The following is an 18,010-nucleotide window of genomic DNA, read 5'->3' on the forward strand; positions in this document are numbered from 1 at the left end:
CACAAACCACTTTTTCTTGCGTTCCTGCTCCTCCGATAAAGGTCCATGGGCACATTTGTGAAAATGTTGGTTTTCTGTCCATGAGTGAACGTTGGAACAGTGGTGCATCAATGAGTGCCCTTTTTCAAGTAAAATTTCCACAGACCCATCACAAGTTTTGGAGCTCCGTCAAAGATGGTTGCTGAAAGACTGAGGCCACTGTAAAATATTTTCCAAACCCTTTTTTTTACCAGCAGCTGTAATTTTTTTATTGACTGATTTGGCAACGTGCTATACATCAAATTGAGGACGAATGTTTGGAAACTGCTCTTGCATGGCCTAGGCTATTGAAACATGTCTGTCAGTGGCTATGAGGTCTATTTGCATTCCCCTCGATTGAAGATGTTCGAGGGATTTGATGAAACCATGTTTCTCCATGGCCACAGAAGATGTACATTCAGACACCTGAACGATCTCCGAACTCACAATTCTTTTTACTTTCCATCTCTTGAAAGTGGTATGTACAGTACTTTGTTGAAAATCAGGGGCTGTCACACTGTCCGTCGCCAGCTAGCCAGAAACATTTGCCAGAAAATGTGCTTTCGATTGACATCAGTTCAATTTTCCAGGCTTGACTAATAGCGGGGAATAAGAATTCCCTTTGATATTTGTAGTACTGGGTTTTAGCAAGGAACTGAACTCCCACAAATTGACAGAAACTGGACATCTTACTGAAATTCGAGCCAATGAAAAGTAAAGCTGCTGAACAAAGTAAATTTCCAGCTGGCACTTTGCTCAGCATCGGTTGAGCGGACCATGAAAATGTATCATGCAGGTGGACACAGCTGGCTTGGATTTTCAGGTTAGTGTCTGGTAATACACGAGACACATTCACCAATGGCCCCGCATATTTTCCCCTTAAATGTATGGACACATTCCAGCATCAGTATAATCTCTACCAGGCAGCTGTCGAATACAATATATTTTGGCTCCTTTATTAGCCAAGCATCCTGCATGAATGTGATTTGTGACTCAACTGTGGTGGACAAATCGTCCAAACTAGGCATACTGTAGTTGAGATCTTTGGAAATTTCCTCAGTCAATTGTGTTGAAGCTTCAGTCTCTGTTAGTTCAGCTTGTGTTATTTGCCCACGAATTGGAGACACCGTCAACATCAAATAATTATTGGGTGGACCTTTTTTTGCGGGTGTAGATTGTGTCAAGTGGTCTGCGAGGAATTCAAATACATCATCATTACATTCAGTTTCATCTTGTTGAGTTATCAGATTGTAGCAATGGTCCAAGAACACTTTGCTGGCTTCGCCGGTCACATTCCATTCAGTTTCAGGCCATTGGGCATAAGCATCACGAGTCTGCTTATTGACTGGACCACGCTGCTCCTCAAATAGTAGTTGCTCCATGGTGAAATCTGTTTGGCAAGCGACATCTTTGGTTTCATTTGTTGTCTGTGTCTTTATACTTCTTTTCCTTCTGGGCCTCTAGGAGATGTATTGTAAAAACATGTTCAATGTACAGCACACATACAGCAGATAGCACTTTAAATACAAAAACATATTATGAAGAAAACACCGGCCTAAAACACTTCTAGTAAAGAAAATTGTTTGTTAGTTACACTTGTTGTCTTGATTTTCTGTGAAACCGTGGTCTTCTCTATCACAACCGCAGCAGCAAGCTAAAAAAAAAAACATTTTTATACGGTTCAAATCAAGCACATTTCATTTACACGCAAACAAACATATTTAAATATCTACAAGCAGAACCAAAATGATTGAATTAAATAAATTACTACATAGAAATGTATTACAAATGCGATTTGATGTCCAAGTGTATCTAATAGTAGTCTATGTTCACCTCTGATCCATGTGCCTCCACTTCTAATTCCACACCTTGTATAGATTCCTTGAATAGAATATTCATTAAAAAGAAAAGTCAATAGTATTGGAAATTAAAATCTTTCATCACACACAGCGCTTACACACACCCTCGCAAACTGAGTACGTCATTTAGTCAAAATTCAAATTTCAAATTTCACCTGATAGACATCCAAGATGGCAAGTATACTTGAGCAGAGATCACTGTGCAAAGCATACCAATTGTAATGTTGCCCCCACAAGATTTGCAATGTATTCTGCATTATGGAGGAAGTGTAACGTTCAAACTGAAATCATAAATGTTTGAAACACTGCACATTTACATGCATGTCACTGTCTAAAGTCTAATAGTATCGTATGTAGGATTTACTTTATTTCATTCAAGGGAACTGTAAATACGCATACCTCATACTCTGGACCAGCTGCAAAGAACGATGTAATTGTAGTCGAAGTACCATCCCCCTGTAACACAGTGAAAACAGCAAAAATGAACTGAGACCATGGGATGCAGACAATGGTACATATAAAGATAAACCCATAAATGCCACCTAGTGTAAACAACTGACAGGATACATAAACATTTTCATATTATTTGAAATTCCAAGCATAATACTTTCTTGTAAATGGAAAGTGAAATAACATTACCTGATAGGTGCTTGAAGTTGTTGTTGACTCGGGAACAGAAATGGATGCAGAATCTTGCGCCTTCATTTTCAGTGCATTGTCATAAAGTGGTCCAAGGGAAAATTAGATTTGCATTAGATATGTGGGAAGATCCGACTGTAGAGAATATAAACTTCTGCATGTCTGTAGGGTGCACCATTGGTATTGCACCATGTCAGTGGTTTTGTCACTTGCGAGGGTCTGTGCTTCCATCAGTATGTTCTCCTAAAGAAATGGAAATGTCAAGCAACCGATTATGAAAACATTATGCTTCTTTTGAAGGGCGCTATGGCATTGTTTTTTATGGTCATAATTACTTCATTTGAGGCTCCATAAACCAGGGATAGATGTATAGTAAAATGTGGTATAGTGAAAATGTAATACAATCTGGTAAAAACTTTAACTTTAGTGAGACACATTTACACCGAAAGCACTAATCCGTTCGTGAAGTTACTTTTTCAGTACCACACCACCTACAGCTAATTCATCATCCGGGACTCACCTAAGGCCGCATGCGCATCAATAGAGTTGGAATTGCATTCGGAAGGAATTTACGAGAACTTCTGGGTTGACGCTTTTTTGTGTACTTCGATTGGTCGTACATATCGTCTGTAAAGTGCAGGCTGCAGATGCGGAATCGATTGGACCTCATGTCATCCAAGACATCCTGTGTTCTACTTTTAATCTCGTCCTCTGCAAAACCACAATATCGAACCCATCTTCATATTAAATCAATATTCCTTGGGAATGTATGCAGGACTGTGCCCTGACCTTTGACATGGCTCCTAGAAAGGCAACCGAAAACCATACAAGCAGGCATTCTTGAAAAATCTATAAGGTCTGTATAAAAAATAGAAATAATTACAAAAAAATTGTACTGTATGCATGAGATTGATGCAAGAAAGCAAGAAAGATGCCATTCTATTACAATGGACATTGATTAAATGTGCTATATATCGAGATCAAAACACTTGAAACATTAGACAATGGTAAAGTCATTGGGCCTCATTACGGCTTTGGCGGTAGCCATGCCGCTATTGGTGGCATGGCTGCCTTCAAAACCGGGTCCGGGTTCCCTGAATGGGTAATTACCGGGCCATTCCGAGTTTGGAGGGCCCGGTAATTCCTCACTCAGGGAACCCGGGCCCGGACCGTCCCCATTCCCATTCGAGCCCCCATAGGGCTCAATGGGAATGGGTGCAGGGAGCTAACAACGGGCCGATTACGACTGGCCCATTGTTAGCTCTCTGGCCTCTCGCGGGACCCGGTAACGACGCCTGGTTTTACCAGGCGTCCTTATCGGGTCACGCAAGGGGACCTCATAATCAGGCAGAATGGGTTTAACGGGTCCGCATCCATTAGCGGCACCCGTTAACGCATTCCGCCTGACTCGTAATGAGGCCCATTGAGATAAATGAACATTACACTACTGGGTACATTGGGTTGAAATAGATAAAAATTTTGAGATCAGAAATAGATGAATATAGAGAAGTTAATAGGTGACCTGCCCTTACCTTGACTAGCAAACAATCAGATTCAGAAAGCAGAGGCTCAAGTAATGATGATAATTATGTGTTATTTATATAACACCTTAATCCAAAGCATTTTACAGAGCACATATTTACATATAATATCACCCAACCGAAATTGGTACTCATTTATCGACCTCTGAAGGATGAAAGGCTGAGTTGGCCTTGACGGGATTCGAACCTGCGATCTGCAGATCAGGCACAGATCGCAGCAGCAAGCGTTCAACCTGCTGAGCAATCTTACCGGCCTAAGGAGAACAGGTAGCACAATAAAGAGTTGCCTTCCAGTGCTCAGAGATGTTCTCCGGGAAAATATCAATGGGTTTATAAAGGATTAGAAAAGTGGGTGGCTATGTGAATGTGTGACAAGTTTCCGACGTGGTCTGCTAGAGGGGAGCATGGAGATACTGGGTCTGGGGAGGCCATGTGAACAATGGCCCCTGTGTGTTAGCTCCCTTTGAAATGTACATGGTGTTTGGCACCTTGGCTGTTCCCACCCTTCCAGCCCCCTTAGGAGTGCAGGGCCACAGGTGCGAACTGCCATTGATACTGGAGGTGGGATGGATGGGCATGAGGCGTGCAGACGAGGCCCGGAACACTACTGAAGGGAGATACACTTATGTGGATTGCACAACCGGGGTCTGCGAGAGAGGGGAGCCTGGAGACACTGGGTCTGGGGTGGCCATGTGAACAATGGCACCTGTGCAGAAGATACCTTTGAAGTGTACATGGTGTTTGGCACCTTGGCCATTCCCACCCACCCAGTACTGTAGTGGGTTATAATGTAGGGACGATGGATTGTTGTGGAGTAGGTGAGCGTAAAAAAGGTCACCAACCATTCTTTCATGTCCCTCATAGACTTGACACCAGCTGGCCGCACTTTTATTTATTATCTATTATTTATTTATTGTTTATTTTATGTATTGTCTTATTTATTTTATTGTTATCCTATGTACTGCACTGTCCCCTCCATTTCCCCCATCCGCACTTTAACTCTTCCCCCCACCTCCCCTGCACTTGCATGATCTCAATGTCACCTGGCCTAGTAAAATAGTTGTCTCTGTCTTCCCTCTGTTGCCTCTCCCTTGCCTCATCGCACCTTGAAACTCATGTGTATAAGTGCGTTATAAATGCCTTATCATATCCTATGATATATCATATCATAGGCAAGTGAGTGTGTCCTTGATTCAATGAAACATTGAAACAACTATTCATAAAAGCTCATTTGTATTTTATTGTGTTGCTGATGTTGATGGCACAAATATACTACAAATTGTATACTTCGAGGTTGCAGCACAGTGTGTGAAAATCTCCTGTACTGTCCGCTGTCACTGGGGAATTTTGCGCAGATGGCTCCAACGACACAAGTGGGTATTACTCGTTGAACGCTGAATCCACGCCTCCTATAAGGCCACCATGTAAATGAACGGTAGGCCACCAGCCCGTGCCACCTGTGGAAGAGAAACATGCATACTGTATTTAAATGAACCTGATAAGTGTACAAACCTTACTTAAAAATGCACCCTGTATACTATGGCATAGTTGCCCGTACAAAAGTTACTTCATGGATCAATGAACTTGGGCTTTGAAGTGTACACACATGCAATCCATAACGTGTGGGGCACAGAGAAATATTGTTTCTTAGTTGAACGTGAAAGACACATAAGATGAACACTCTGATTTCCCAAAAGCGCGAGATATGTATTCAATTGGCAGGCTACATTCATTAGGCAGTGATAGATCAAAGTAACAAAAATATAGGAGACAAACATGAAATGTTAGTGGCCTCTGTGGTCAAAATGACATCACTCAGAGTACACTTACTCGTTACTTGGATTGCGAGGGCGAACTGTTGCGCGAAGTTCGTGCATAAGCACCATCATAATCCTCAACACGTACCTTGTGAGGCAGGTTGCCTTGAAGTCATGCAGCTTGGTAACGCATAGCGGTGGTGTGTCTTATTCCGATATGTAGGCCAAGCATCCAGAGTTTTCTTTGCAGCAGCAGTTCTCCTCCTCGGTTGGCATGACCTTGCACCGATTGCAGGTAAACCAGGTGGAAACGTCTTCCATGTGACTAGGCTCAGGATCCAGTGATTCGTCTTCCCTACAGTCGTCCGATGCCCCATCGTTTCTGCATCTTTCTCTATCAACTAATTCCACCTCGGAATACTCTGGCTTGTACTGGTAGGGCTGTTTTGTTGCCATTATACGACAAAATGTTTAAATCAAAAGCAAGTAACGATTGAAATCAATAGTAATGCTAGTATAAGTATCTGTTCGCAGGGGCTCCGTGCAATAAAGATAGCTGAACAGAGCAGAAACGAGTCACAGGCTATATAAAAAAAAGACAGTGAAACTAATGAAAAAGCAACTGTGATGTTGTCTGATGAGAAGCAGTCTGTTTATACTTATTGAGGAAAGAGGCATCCTGCCATTTCCACTGAGACACATCATTAGGTGGCGCACAGAGAATGTTGACATGAGATGTGCATTCGCATTGTGAAATGGGCCGTACGTGTCTATTGATGTCAGCTTCAGGGGCAGGTAATATGATTTAGTGCCGTAGGGGCACTTGAACGTAGGGCGATCGATCCACGGATAAGATTAGCACAATATTGCTGCGCCCGACTTGTTGATTTTGTTTTTGTAAAAGTGAGGAAAACTAAGGTAAGGTGCATAGGAAATGTTTTTACGATCTATCACAGTTTGCTTAAAACCACATGCCGGGACATTGACATTTTTGAGCGCACTATTCCTTTAACGTGCAAATCTGCTGATGATAACGTTTAGTGAGCAAACGTAATTTGTGCTAGCGATAAGGGCAAAAGTAAAAAAGGTGTGCACACCATTACGGATGTAATCGGATACTATAGCATGCAAATTATAGTAATTGTTTTAATTTATAATTGAACAAATACATGCTGCAACAGCATAGCTCTCAACTCACACGCTTTTGCGACACAAATGGTTGAGAGCTATGGCAACAGACATAATGCAGGCAAACCTATGCCTCCCAATGAACAGTTCCTAGTTATATCCACAAGAAGTATGGAATCAGTAGGGACCTGAGCCCGACTCCAGCTCTGACCCGACCGGGCGGCACCCTCTGAGGAGCACTTCACCCCCTGGCACATAGCTCTCAACCATTTGTGCTGCAAACCAGCACCTACCCCCGCCCTCACCCCTCACACCAACTCAGGTCTCACTTTCAAAAAAGTCACCATTCCTGAAGTCCACAAAATCATTGCGTCTCTTAAACCATCTAACTGCAAGGGTGATAGCTGCCCAGCTCAGATTATAAAAGATGCAGCTAGACACCTTGTCCCATTCATTACTAAACTTGTAAACTCCTCCTTCTCGAACAACTCCGTCCCAAGTAACCTCAAACAGTCCTTGGTCCTACGACTACTGAAAAAACAGACCCTTGACCCAGCTATACCCACTAACTACAGACCAATTACGACAGTCCCCTTTCTACTGAAAATTCTGGACAGAATAGCCTACTAGCAAATACAAGATTATCTTGAAGCTCACAAATTACTCGGTACCAGTCAATCTGGCTTCAGACCTCGGCATGGAACAGAAACTGCACTTGTCGACCTCAAAAGCCAGATCGATGAATTGAAAGACAAAGGAAAGATGGCCATCATACTTCTACTCGACCTCTCTGCGGCTTTTGATCTGGTGGATCACTCCATACTTTGCAACCACTTATCCTCTGCCGCCCACTTCTCCAGCTCTGCAGTTGCTTGGATCCAATATTTCCTCGCTAACAGAACTATGCGTGTGTTCTCACCGTCAGCAGATGCTGACCCCATCCCCATTACCTGCGGAATCCCCCAAGGATCCTGCGTCTCGCCCACTTTGCACAACATTTTTACAAAGCCACTATTCGACAAACTGGACAGTCTGGGTGTCACCTACACAATTTATGCAGATGACACCCAGATACTCCTACCCCTCTCAGGAACCTATGATACAGATGTTGCACGGATTAACGAAGTCTACATCATCATTCAGGCATGGATGGCCACACATGGCCTCTGCCTGAATGATGATAAAACAGAACTTCTCCTAGTCGGATCACCTAATAACCTTCTTAAACTAAGTCCTCACTACACAAATATCGTCATTGATTGGAACAGTATACCCATAGCCAAACATGTAAAAACTTTAGATTTCTACTTCGATGCCCAGTCTAACCTAACGAAGCAGATTAACATGACCTCTTCGGCCACGGCTTACACTGGTAAATTGATCAGAGCCTGTAGATCTGTACTATCCCCCACCAGTTGCCTTACACTGGCGAGAGCACTCATTCAATCCAAATTGGATTATTGCAACAGCCTTTATCTAGGAGCAAACAAGTCCATTGTAAATAAACTACAGATTATGCAAAACAACGTGCTTAGAGCAGCGTTGAATATTCCTAAAAGAGAGCACATTTCAGAAATTAGATAGCAACACAGGTGGCTCTCTATACATGACAAAATCGCACTAAAAACTATTTGCCTCACACACAAAGTGATCAACTTCCAAGCCCCCCCCCTATCTCACAGACAAGTTCACATGGAAGGTATCCAATAGATGCACTAGATCATCTAACACACCATCCTTGGTGGTGCCTAGATACAGTCTAAAAAGAGCCGGAGGTTCTAGCTTCCCGGTATTAGCCGCCCAGCTATGGAACACTCTCTTCAAAGATGGAGATTGTCAAAGGGCTCCTGAAGTTGATAATTTTATTATAGAATAACGCTCAGAACATCCAAACCATTCAAACCTTCAACAAATTCAGAAGCCATGTTATCACATGGATCCTTAAAACACAAAACAGCAGCTCCTGATACCACTAATAGCTAGGTGGTCTGCTCAACTAGTATACGTGTCACCCATTCTATACTACTGCTATGACCCAATGTATAATATGTATAATGTTTAATGTATATATGTACCATTGTAATTTTACAAACTGTATTAATGTTTACAACTGTCTATACTATGCCATGTAACCACTTCCAGCATAAAGCGCCCAATTACCTCCGGGGCAGGTGCGCGATATAAATAAAATAAACAAACAAACAAACAAAGGCAGGTGAAATCACCTGATTTTGTTTTTGGCGGGTGAGACGCCCATTGGAATGAATGGGCGTGCAGGAGGCTTGGCGGTTTATACAGCCCTTTACAAGGCGGGTGACACCCGCCAAAAGCGTGTGAGTTGAGAGCTATGCTGGCATAAAAAGATGGCTCTGCCTTTATCAATCCAGCACCGTTCGGTAGGCTCCCGAGCACTGTTTCTCCAATTTCAGCGCTCCCATACATGCCAACCCTCCCGATTTAGGCGATTGTTACTGTCTCCAGCCTAAAATAACAATGCATTCCTATGGGGAAAATGCATTCTCCAATGTCGGTGCTGAAATCTCCCTCTCAGGGGCTTTAGAATGTTGGCATGTCTGCACTGTATCTGTGTAGTATATTTTAAATTATACATAGCATTTGCCATTTAGTTGTCTATGGGTTAAAACAATACGTAAATACTTCAATGCGTTCTGGCATCTTGTTGCCTATTTGTACTGTCTAAGCTGGTCTTCTTGTCTAAGGGTAGCTCTGTTCTGTAGTCCTTCCTCTCTGTCCGTGTCGGCGCTTCCCCTAGCCTCTGTAATATATCAGTTGCAGAGCTGCCGCCCGGAGCGTCTGTCACTGTTACAGGAAGTGACGTCTGGCCGTGTCCGGCTGCCCCAGTCTGTTTGTCACAAGATGGCACCCCTGGATCTGGATAAGTATGTGGAGATCGCTCGGCAATGTAAATACCTACCAGAAAACGACTTGAAGGTGAGCGCGGCGCTTCCCTCGGTGGGAGGCGAGGAGGTTCCAGTAGCGGCAGTGGGCTGGGTGTGCGGGGAGGCGCAGGAGAAGGGAATCTCATTGGGTCCTGGGGGCAAAAGTCAGATCAGAGGAAGGTGAGCTGTTGGGGAGGAGAACAGTACCATTGGGGTGAAGAAGTTAAGTGCCTACACTCTAAGAGAGAGTGATGGTAGGAAGGGAACGCTTGTACTGTGAAGGTGAGAAGTCGTAGTGAGTTCCTCCGGAAGGGGAGACTTTCTGGGGGCATAGCAAGTGGGGTCCGAGAGGGAATAAAGGGTACACTTTAGAGCCGAGGGAGAGTTTTCCTGTAAAGGACATGGCCAGGCAGGGGACTCTCAAGGGGGGGGGGGGGGGCGTGACAACTGGCAAGACAATTGTTCTGCTTCCTGGAGATTGAAGAAGACATTCAGCAAACCAGGAAGTGAAGACCCCCCCCCCCTTTATTCTTTTCGTGGGTGCGGCAGCGGGCTGTGTTAGTAGAGACTGTCGAACCGGCGAGGGTTATAAGTGAACGAGGAACTTTGAGCAGATGGATTTTAGGTGACACTCCCTGGGGTTGTCTGGAGCTCACACTTAAGTGTGTTCAGGGTTAGTTTTGGGGGTCTGAGGGCAGTCCCTCCAGGGCAGTGGTCTTCGAACCTTAATGCTGAGCCCCCCCCTGAGTGAAAATATGGATTCCTTGCACCCCAGAAACCATGTTGTATTTGCTATTAAATATAGTTTCAATTAAAAAAAGTAACTTTACTCAACTCCCCTCCCCCATATCCTTCCCGGCAGGGGAAGGCAGGGCAACATTTTGAAGACCACTGCAGACGGGAGACTCCCAGTGGCTTGGGCTAGAGAAGGTGAGGTTGTGTGAAGCCGTTCCGTTCCGTGGGCGGGGCACTCAGCGTTACCCTGGAGACAGCTTCCTCCTTGCGAGGCTTTTCGGGCAAGCGGAGAAAGATTCCTCTGTCAAAACCTTCTTTCTGGAGCGGGTGCGTTCAAGATAGTGCTAATTCTTGAAACGAATTGTGACATCCTGCGTGGCAACAGTTTACGTGTGTGTGGGGCAGCGTTGGAGAGAAGGCACTAGTTAATCGCGAATTAGAGGGACGGCACGCAAATACACTTGGCATTAGGTTTTGTTTCCTTTGTGTATATATTAATCCAGTTAACCTTTTGAAATGTAAGTGTTGCTTGTTTGAATTAAATGTTTGACGATATTCGCTGCGTTCTTGATCCATAAACGGGGGCATGGCTCTAGAAGGGGTGCCGCCCCACCGCCCCCTATGTTTACCCAGAGTTCGGATCGAAGCCTGGATGGTGCCTGTTACGTCTAGAGCGGTCATGAATGGACTTCGTGCCATGTTAACAATTGCAGTTTCATTCTGGTTTTTTTTTCTCGGAGCTTTGACTTAGTGCCCTCTGATCAGATACGGTCTGCTTAGCAGGCAGCAATTTATGGGCAATGGGCCACGGTGGATAATCTTCACTGATGTATGGAAAGTGCTGTTTGGTAACTCAGATGCTTCTTATGCATTTTAAAGCCATGTCTACACCACAGCTGATGATTGGTTATTTTGGAGAAGAAAAGATGCGTGATAATTATAGAAATGTGCACAGCTGTCGGTTTGACAAACAAAAGCAGTAAGTGCAGTGCAAGTGACAGCGCAGGTGCGCTTGCTACTGTTAGTAAATGTACTACAAGGTGCGTGGCAGCCTGGGTAGAAAATTCACTTAACACGTCCTGCCCCATCAAAATCCACAGGGCAACGCAAAGTGAGTGCTTGTACACAGCAGTTAGCGCTAGTTGCTGAACTGCAGTAGTTTAATGGGAACCCTCCCTTCTTGACATACTCTTGATGCATTACACTCTGGTGCATCAGAACGTTTCCTTTTGCTTGTTTTTTTTTTTAAATAGAGTATTAATGCAGATGGTTAAAACGGACAGACACACCAGCTGCAATAATCTTCGTAGTAAGATGTATGCCCCACAGTTGTGGTCAAAGTCTTGATGTTATTTTGTTTGCACTGACTGAAAAGCCCTGTCGGATAACATAATAGTAAGTCTAGTACAAAAAAACAACCGCGCTTTAATTCTTCCTATGATATTGAAGCAGCCTTAAAATTAGCGGGCGAACACCTGCTGGGAAGTAAAACCACGCTGCCTGGTTTCCAAGTGGCTCCAGTCATTGACTCTGTAATTTTACATCTTAATAACTCGTTGCTGGTAGGCATGTCCGTGTCTAGAAAAAGAACTGCGTGGTCAAGAGCAGGGGGCAAATAATGTAATCCGTCCCGAGTGATGTCAAGTTTAGTATATGAACAGCACTCGGTTAAATGAGTCTGACCTGAGTGAATGAGCCAGAGTTGGACATATCAGTAGCATGTATGCAATATCTATAAGCATATACTTTGAGTAATCAATACTCTAAACTGGTGCCCTCGTCCATTCACTCTTGAAACTGACAATTTAGCGCTTGAGGTTAGAGTATGGTGTAACACTGTGGGAGATGCGTGTAGATGTCCATGATATTGATAAATGGGCTACGCCTACTGCCCCCCAGACCTCTAATCCACTTGCTTGTAACCTGAGTCAATCAAGGCTTTCAACATCTTGTATGACCTCTGCATTTTTAATTACTGTATGCATAACTCGCAGTAATTGGTTATTGTATTTGGGTGACTCTACCTCAGCAAGTACCCAAGGCCAATCTCCATGTAGTGCAGAAGAGCTGGATGCACAATGCGTCGTTATTGGACGTCAATTGTCTCGGGCAACTGTATAGACACAACGAGAATATGAAACCGAGAGCGGGGGTGTTTAAAAAGAGGAAGCTAGATCAGTCTGCACAAAGGAGACCTAATGGTAATTTTAAAGCCTGCAGTATTCAGCTTGATTTGCGGAGCAAGAGTCACACTTGACAACCATAATTTTCCAGTAAGAGAAGCTAAAAATGTCTTCAATTTTTCAACCTTGTTTGCCCTGGAGTACAGCAGCAGAGCCCACAGCTGTCTGGAAGAGACTTGGATGCCTCCTATTGGCCACCAAAATATGTAGGGCCAGTCCCAAGTTCAATAATCCAAAGAGCCAAAAAATAATGCACAAGATGTGAGAAAAACAAAAATTACAACAGTCTAGGCCGGGGAATGAACAAAAATATTCAGCATCGTGACACAAAATTGCTGTTTTATAGCAAATAACAGGGGGTGTTGGGGGGAGGACAACAAATGTTGTTCACACTTTCTCGGCCTCTGATTGGGCATCATTTGCACTAAAGGTGAGATACCATGCCTAGCCCTATTGGCTTATTCTATCCTCATGGTCGAAGCCAGACCTCCGTTTATTAATTAGCATTGAGATCTCATTTCCCATGGTGCTGATTGGATGCTGCTCTTTTATTTTGTCGTCTAGACTTGATTGGTTCCAGGAGGAGTGCGTGTGGAGTGAGCAACTGAGTAGATTTCAACCAATATCTGTTTCAGATGTGACAGTGAGAGAAACAAAATGGCATTTGCATCCTTTTTCTAAAAGACCTTATCGGTTGGCACAGTTTTGTGAACTATTCATCGCCAGTTCAACCTTGCAACTCCTCGTTGTGAACATGACTTGCCTCCCTGTCCTTCCTCGTGATTCCATGTTTGCCCTGTCTCTGACCTCTATGAACTGGGGGCTTAGAGGACTGCATACTTCATTCTCTTACAATCTGTGTGTGTGTGTATATATAATATACATTTTTTTTAATTCATCATAATCTCTCTCCACAACACCAACAAGGTGGGTTTAAAAAGGTTTGAAAAAACCCTTTCACCTGAAATGTTAAAGTAGGAAAGTCTGTTGCAGCCAAGTCCCACATTCCACAACGCCACCTAGTAGCCATCGCTGGAAGTTCATCTCCAGTTCTGAGCCACAACAGCAAGGCATTGTGGTTATGCAAATTAGCTCAAATGCAAAGCTTTTTCTCCCGTGGAAATCTGTATTTCCTATGATTTTTTTTTTTCCCCTCAATCGGCACATTTTCCAGTGATCTTTCTTATGTATTATTAAGAATAAGTGAAGCAATGTGCAGTTCTCCAAAGCAGTTGTCAGCGAACAAGGAAATCAAATTATGTTTTCTTCTGGTGTATTTATTGGTTGGTAGCAATAAAAATAACATTGCGGCAACAAGTACTCTTAATCAATGGGTATTCATTGCTTTTCTAAAACTCTTTTGGGTTCAGTAGAGTATGAAAAATAGTTTAACGCCTTGTTATGAACCAGAAACTTAAGGTTTGTAACATGCAAAAAGAGGGGCATGCACATTGAGTGTGAAGACAAATGAATATTAATGCTTCATTAGATTGGTAACAACTCTTGGAAACATTTGCCAAAATTAATCGCGATTATAAAAAATCGTTTGATCAATAAAAATAGTAAAGAATGTCATGTCTGGCAATAAATATTCAGTTTAGGGAATATGTAAAAGCATTTTGTTATCTTGTGCATCATGTTGAAATTACCAATCCAATGCCAGCCAGTTTCGATGGAAAATCTCTCTCGCAACCTAAGGCCGCCTGTAGCTCACTACATTTTGAATTATTGATATGACGGGGGTCATTCTGTAGACAAGGAAATAATCCATTTAAGGTTGCGAGTGAAGAACTCAAGAACTCTAGCCCTGTTTGCCTTGTCATAGTGGTCCTGAAGAATTCTCAATTTTTAACAAATTAATTGTTTACGATTTTGCAACATTATAGAATCCCTTTTGGCTTTTATCCAAGACGTGATGCAGATTCGCTTCTTGCACCCTTTGATGCTAGTAGCAAATTATTTGCAGCTGTTCTGCGTGACTATTTTGGATCAAAGAGAGTGTAATTACATTTGATCGAAGTTCCAAATACATTTTCATAGAGCATTGGTACTGATATGAGTGCATATTATAATTGCCTTATTAAAACAAGACTTCATCTGAGAGTTCCCTGGTATTTATGGGATATGTGGACCTAACAGCACTATCCAGTAAAGTTTGTAGGGAAAGGTTTTGGCACAAATTATTTAACTGGGAGATTGTCAAAGGGCTCCTGAAGTTGATAATTTTATTATAGAATAACGCTTCCAAAGATGCCTCTGTTAAGACGAGCCTTGTTCTTGACACTTATATTATTCAATCTTAACATGGAAAATGTATGGGTGGCATTGGCAGTATGGAGAAATCGCCCTCTTTAAGCACAGATTAAATGTTATGTCTTAACATATGCATACGGTTTTGCCTTGCTGGATCTCAATAGGCCTGCAGTCTTCTGTGGACTGCTAAATAGTTCCTTGCTAAATACAGATGGCAGTGTCCGAAAGTTAAGCTATTTAGCTCCTGGTTCTGGCCTAGGAGAGCCTGGTTGGCTTGAAGCCAAGAGCTGCCCTGTTGGCTCCCCTGGCAAACTGGTGCCTTGCATACATGCATATGTGGCATTAACTTTGAGTAGTTGATAATGTTAATTAAGAATTACAACATATCAAGTACACATTAACATAATGCATCTTCTGTGGAAGTTAGATTTGCACTGTTTACTCGCTCCTGGATCACCAGCGGTAGCTACTGCCTGCTCGGTTATGCCGGACACTCGGGCGCTGTTTTTAGTGCTAAATAGTTTTGTGCAGTTTTACAAGATATTTAGTGAGAACTATTTGTGCAGTTTTACAAGATATCTAGTGGGAACTATTTAGAATCAATACTAATGAAAGTAAGGGTCACTGGCGTTTCCACTAAAGGGGGAAACACTTTTTTCAATGCTATTGACAATCCCATCTGCTGGAAGAGTTAAACAACATTATTTAGGTTTTTTTGCATTGCTAGCAAAATATTGCATGTGAAATTGCATAACCTTATTTCCACTAAAGCAAACTCCCTGATTATAAAGCAATGTGTCACAAAATATGATGGCTTCCTCTATTGTGCGGTTGTATTGTTAACTTGTCATTCCAGTTATTTTGGATCATGTTGGATTTCAATTTTGAATGGTTGAACAGAATGGAAGGCAAATTATGGAAATAGTGTCCAGGTGTTCTTTAAGTTTCAATATTCCCAAAAACGTGGCGCACAGTAGGGTATAGTTACTCGCATTGTTAGAGCATTTTAAATAAAATGACATTGTACGACAAGGAATATGGCAAGCGGAGGAGCTATTTATGAACACTTTTGGGAACCAGGCCGTGGGTCTATTGCTTGACGTTTATAAACTCCAAGCCACACAAGCTGTTCTATGTAGCCATTCCTGCCTCTCCTCTTAAGTAAATTTAGAAGACCATTTTTTTTTTAAATGTTCCAAACCTGATGGGGCACTTAATTGGAAGGGTGTAGATGCTAAAATTGAAACCATTATTTTACGGGTTGAGACTTTGCTTGTGATATTCAAAAATGCACTAATGGAAATGGTAAATTAGCACATTGAAACTGCTACCCTGGGTAAAAACGCATTAAAACCATGAGTTTGTCACTGGGAGCAGAACACTAGAAACAAAATAAACCATACCTTCTAAAAATAAAACAATACAGTGAAGATACTCTCCGAGCAACGCACAAGGAAGTACTCTTAACATCCTAGTTATGCATCTCAAAGAGATGGGTCAAGCCCAAAGAAACCTAATTGCTGCAATAACTGGTATCCTGCCCGTAGGCACATAGTAACTAGAATGTGGAAGACTGGTTCATCTGTGATCTGCACCTATTCAAAAGAAACTGTTCAACACTTTTTTGTTTATATGCAAATTTCAGACGTGAGAATCCTAAGGGCTCGTTTGATTAATCATGGTATAAGGAATTTGAGGACAGCTGAAGTGCTACATTCTATGAAGACTTTGCTGTGTAACAATTTCTTGGCAAAGCTTGCCCAAAAAGAATGAAATATTGTATGCAACAATATCAATAATGGTCTTTTGTATGCAAGTTTTTGTCTAATTGTGTAATGGTTTTAATAGTACATGCATTATGATGAGGCTTCCTGAATGGGATCATCGTTTATTAGATATATGGATGATGAAATGCTTTTATGAACATGTTTGATATAAAGCTGAATGAATAATTTAATGTTCGAGATCACGCTTGCTAGTCTATATGATACATTTAAAACAGCCTTTTACATTTATATGAATAGATTTGTCAGTCTTATGAAAAGTAGATATACAGATGATCAAAAGGAAGCTATGTGAACGAAATTAGGGCAGTAATTTTACATCCTTAGAATGAAAAAAAGCACAGTAAATATGTACACAATGTCCTACAATATGCTACAATACAAAACACTATTTAAATTCCTGAGTAAATCAACTGTAAATATTTAGATTGTCTTCAGTACACTTGCCAAGATAGGCTCCTGAAGCAAAAATCTCTGGTGCCAGCATATACTGACATTTAAAACCATGTCCTTCGCATCAATTATTTCGGAAAATAATGGTATGCAATTGTCGCAATCCTTAGCTTTGAGGGGTCCTTTTCCCTCCAGTTATTTTCAAACTCTTTGGTACTACTACTACTACACATTGTATGCTTATTCTTGGGCAATATTGCAGAAATAATGCTGTTAAACGAATGATCAAACCATGTGGAAAATTAAGCTGCAAGACCTGATGACGAAGTTTAAATTGCCTCTTAAAAACACATCATTTTTCCTGCTGTCTGATATTTCAAGGTAACAGTAAGTGATGCAGCAGCATTGTGTACATTTCCAATTGTTTTTCTTGGACCCAAAACAGCAAATATTTAGGTCTGTCGGACGAGTTTTTGTTTGTTTCTTTATATAGCGCATCAAACCTATAGGTATCTGGGTGCATTAACATGTTACAGGTTGCATACAGATTAGTGATCTAGCAATAAATAGAATATACAAATAATAAGTGATAAATACAGTTGCATACAGAATAGTGATATAGCAGACAGAAGAATTTAGAGTATTTCCAAATAAAGTGGTAGATCTAGGTAAATGCACAGTTCATACAAGGTTACATACATACCAGTGACCTAGCAATTAAGGGATTTACAACATTTTTACAGATAATCGCAAGAGATACATACAGATATATTCATGTATCTTGAATTATGAAGATGTTTATGCATCAATGGATAGAAGC

At 42.0% G+C, this 18,010-nt stretch overlaps 1 protein-coding gene across 1 annotated transcript in view; it reads left to right on the top strand.

Moving 5' to 3' along the window:
- The first annotated feature begins 9,749 nt into the window (after positions 1 to 9,749).
- PPP6C (protein phosphatase 6 catalytic subunit) overlaps positions 9,750 to 18,010 on the top strand; it is a 174,407-nt gene continuing 166,146 nt past the window's right edge. Inside the window, exon 1 of the mRNA XM_069609433.1 lies at positions 9,750 to 9,894. Within this exon, the coding sequence (XP_069465534.1) occupies positions 9,820 to 9,894 (75 nt within the window). The 5' untranslated portion in view covers positions 9,750 to 9,819. The remainder of the gene's footprint in view (positions 9,895 to 18,010) is intronic.

This window comes from Ambystoma mexicanum, chromosome 8 (assembly GCF_040938575.1).
Source record: "Ambystoma mexicanum isolate Mex_15411 chromosome 8, UKY_AmexF1_1, whole genome shotgun sequence".
NCBI classification, from domain to species: domain Eukaryota; kingdom Metazoa; phylum Chordata; class Amphibia; order Caudata; family Ambystomatidae; genus Ambystoma; species Ambystoma mexicanum.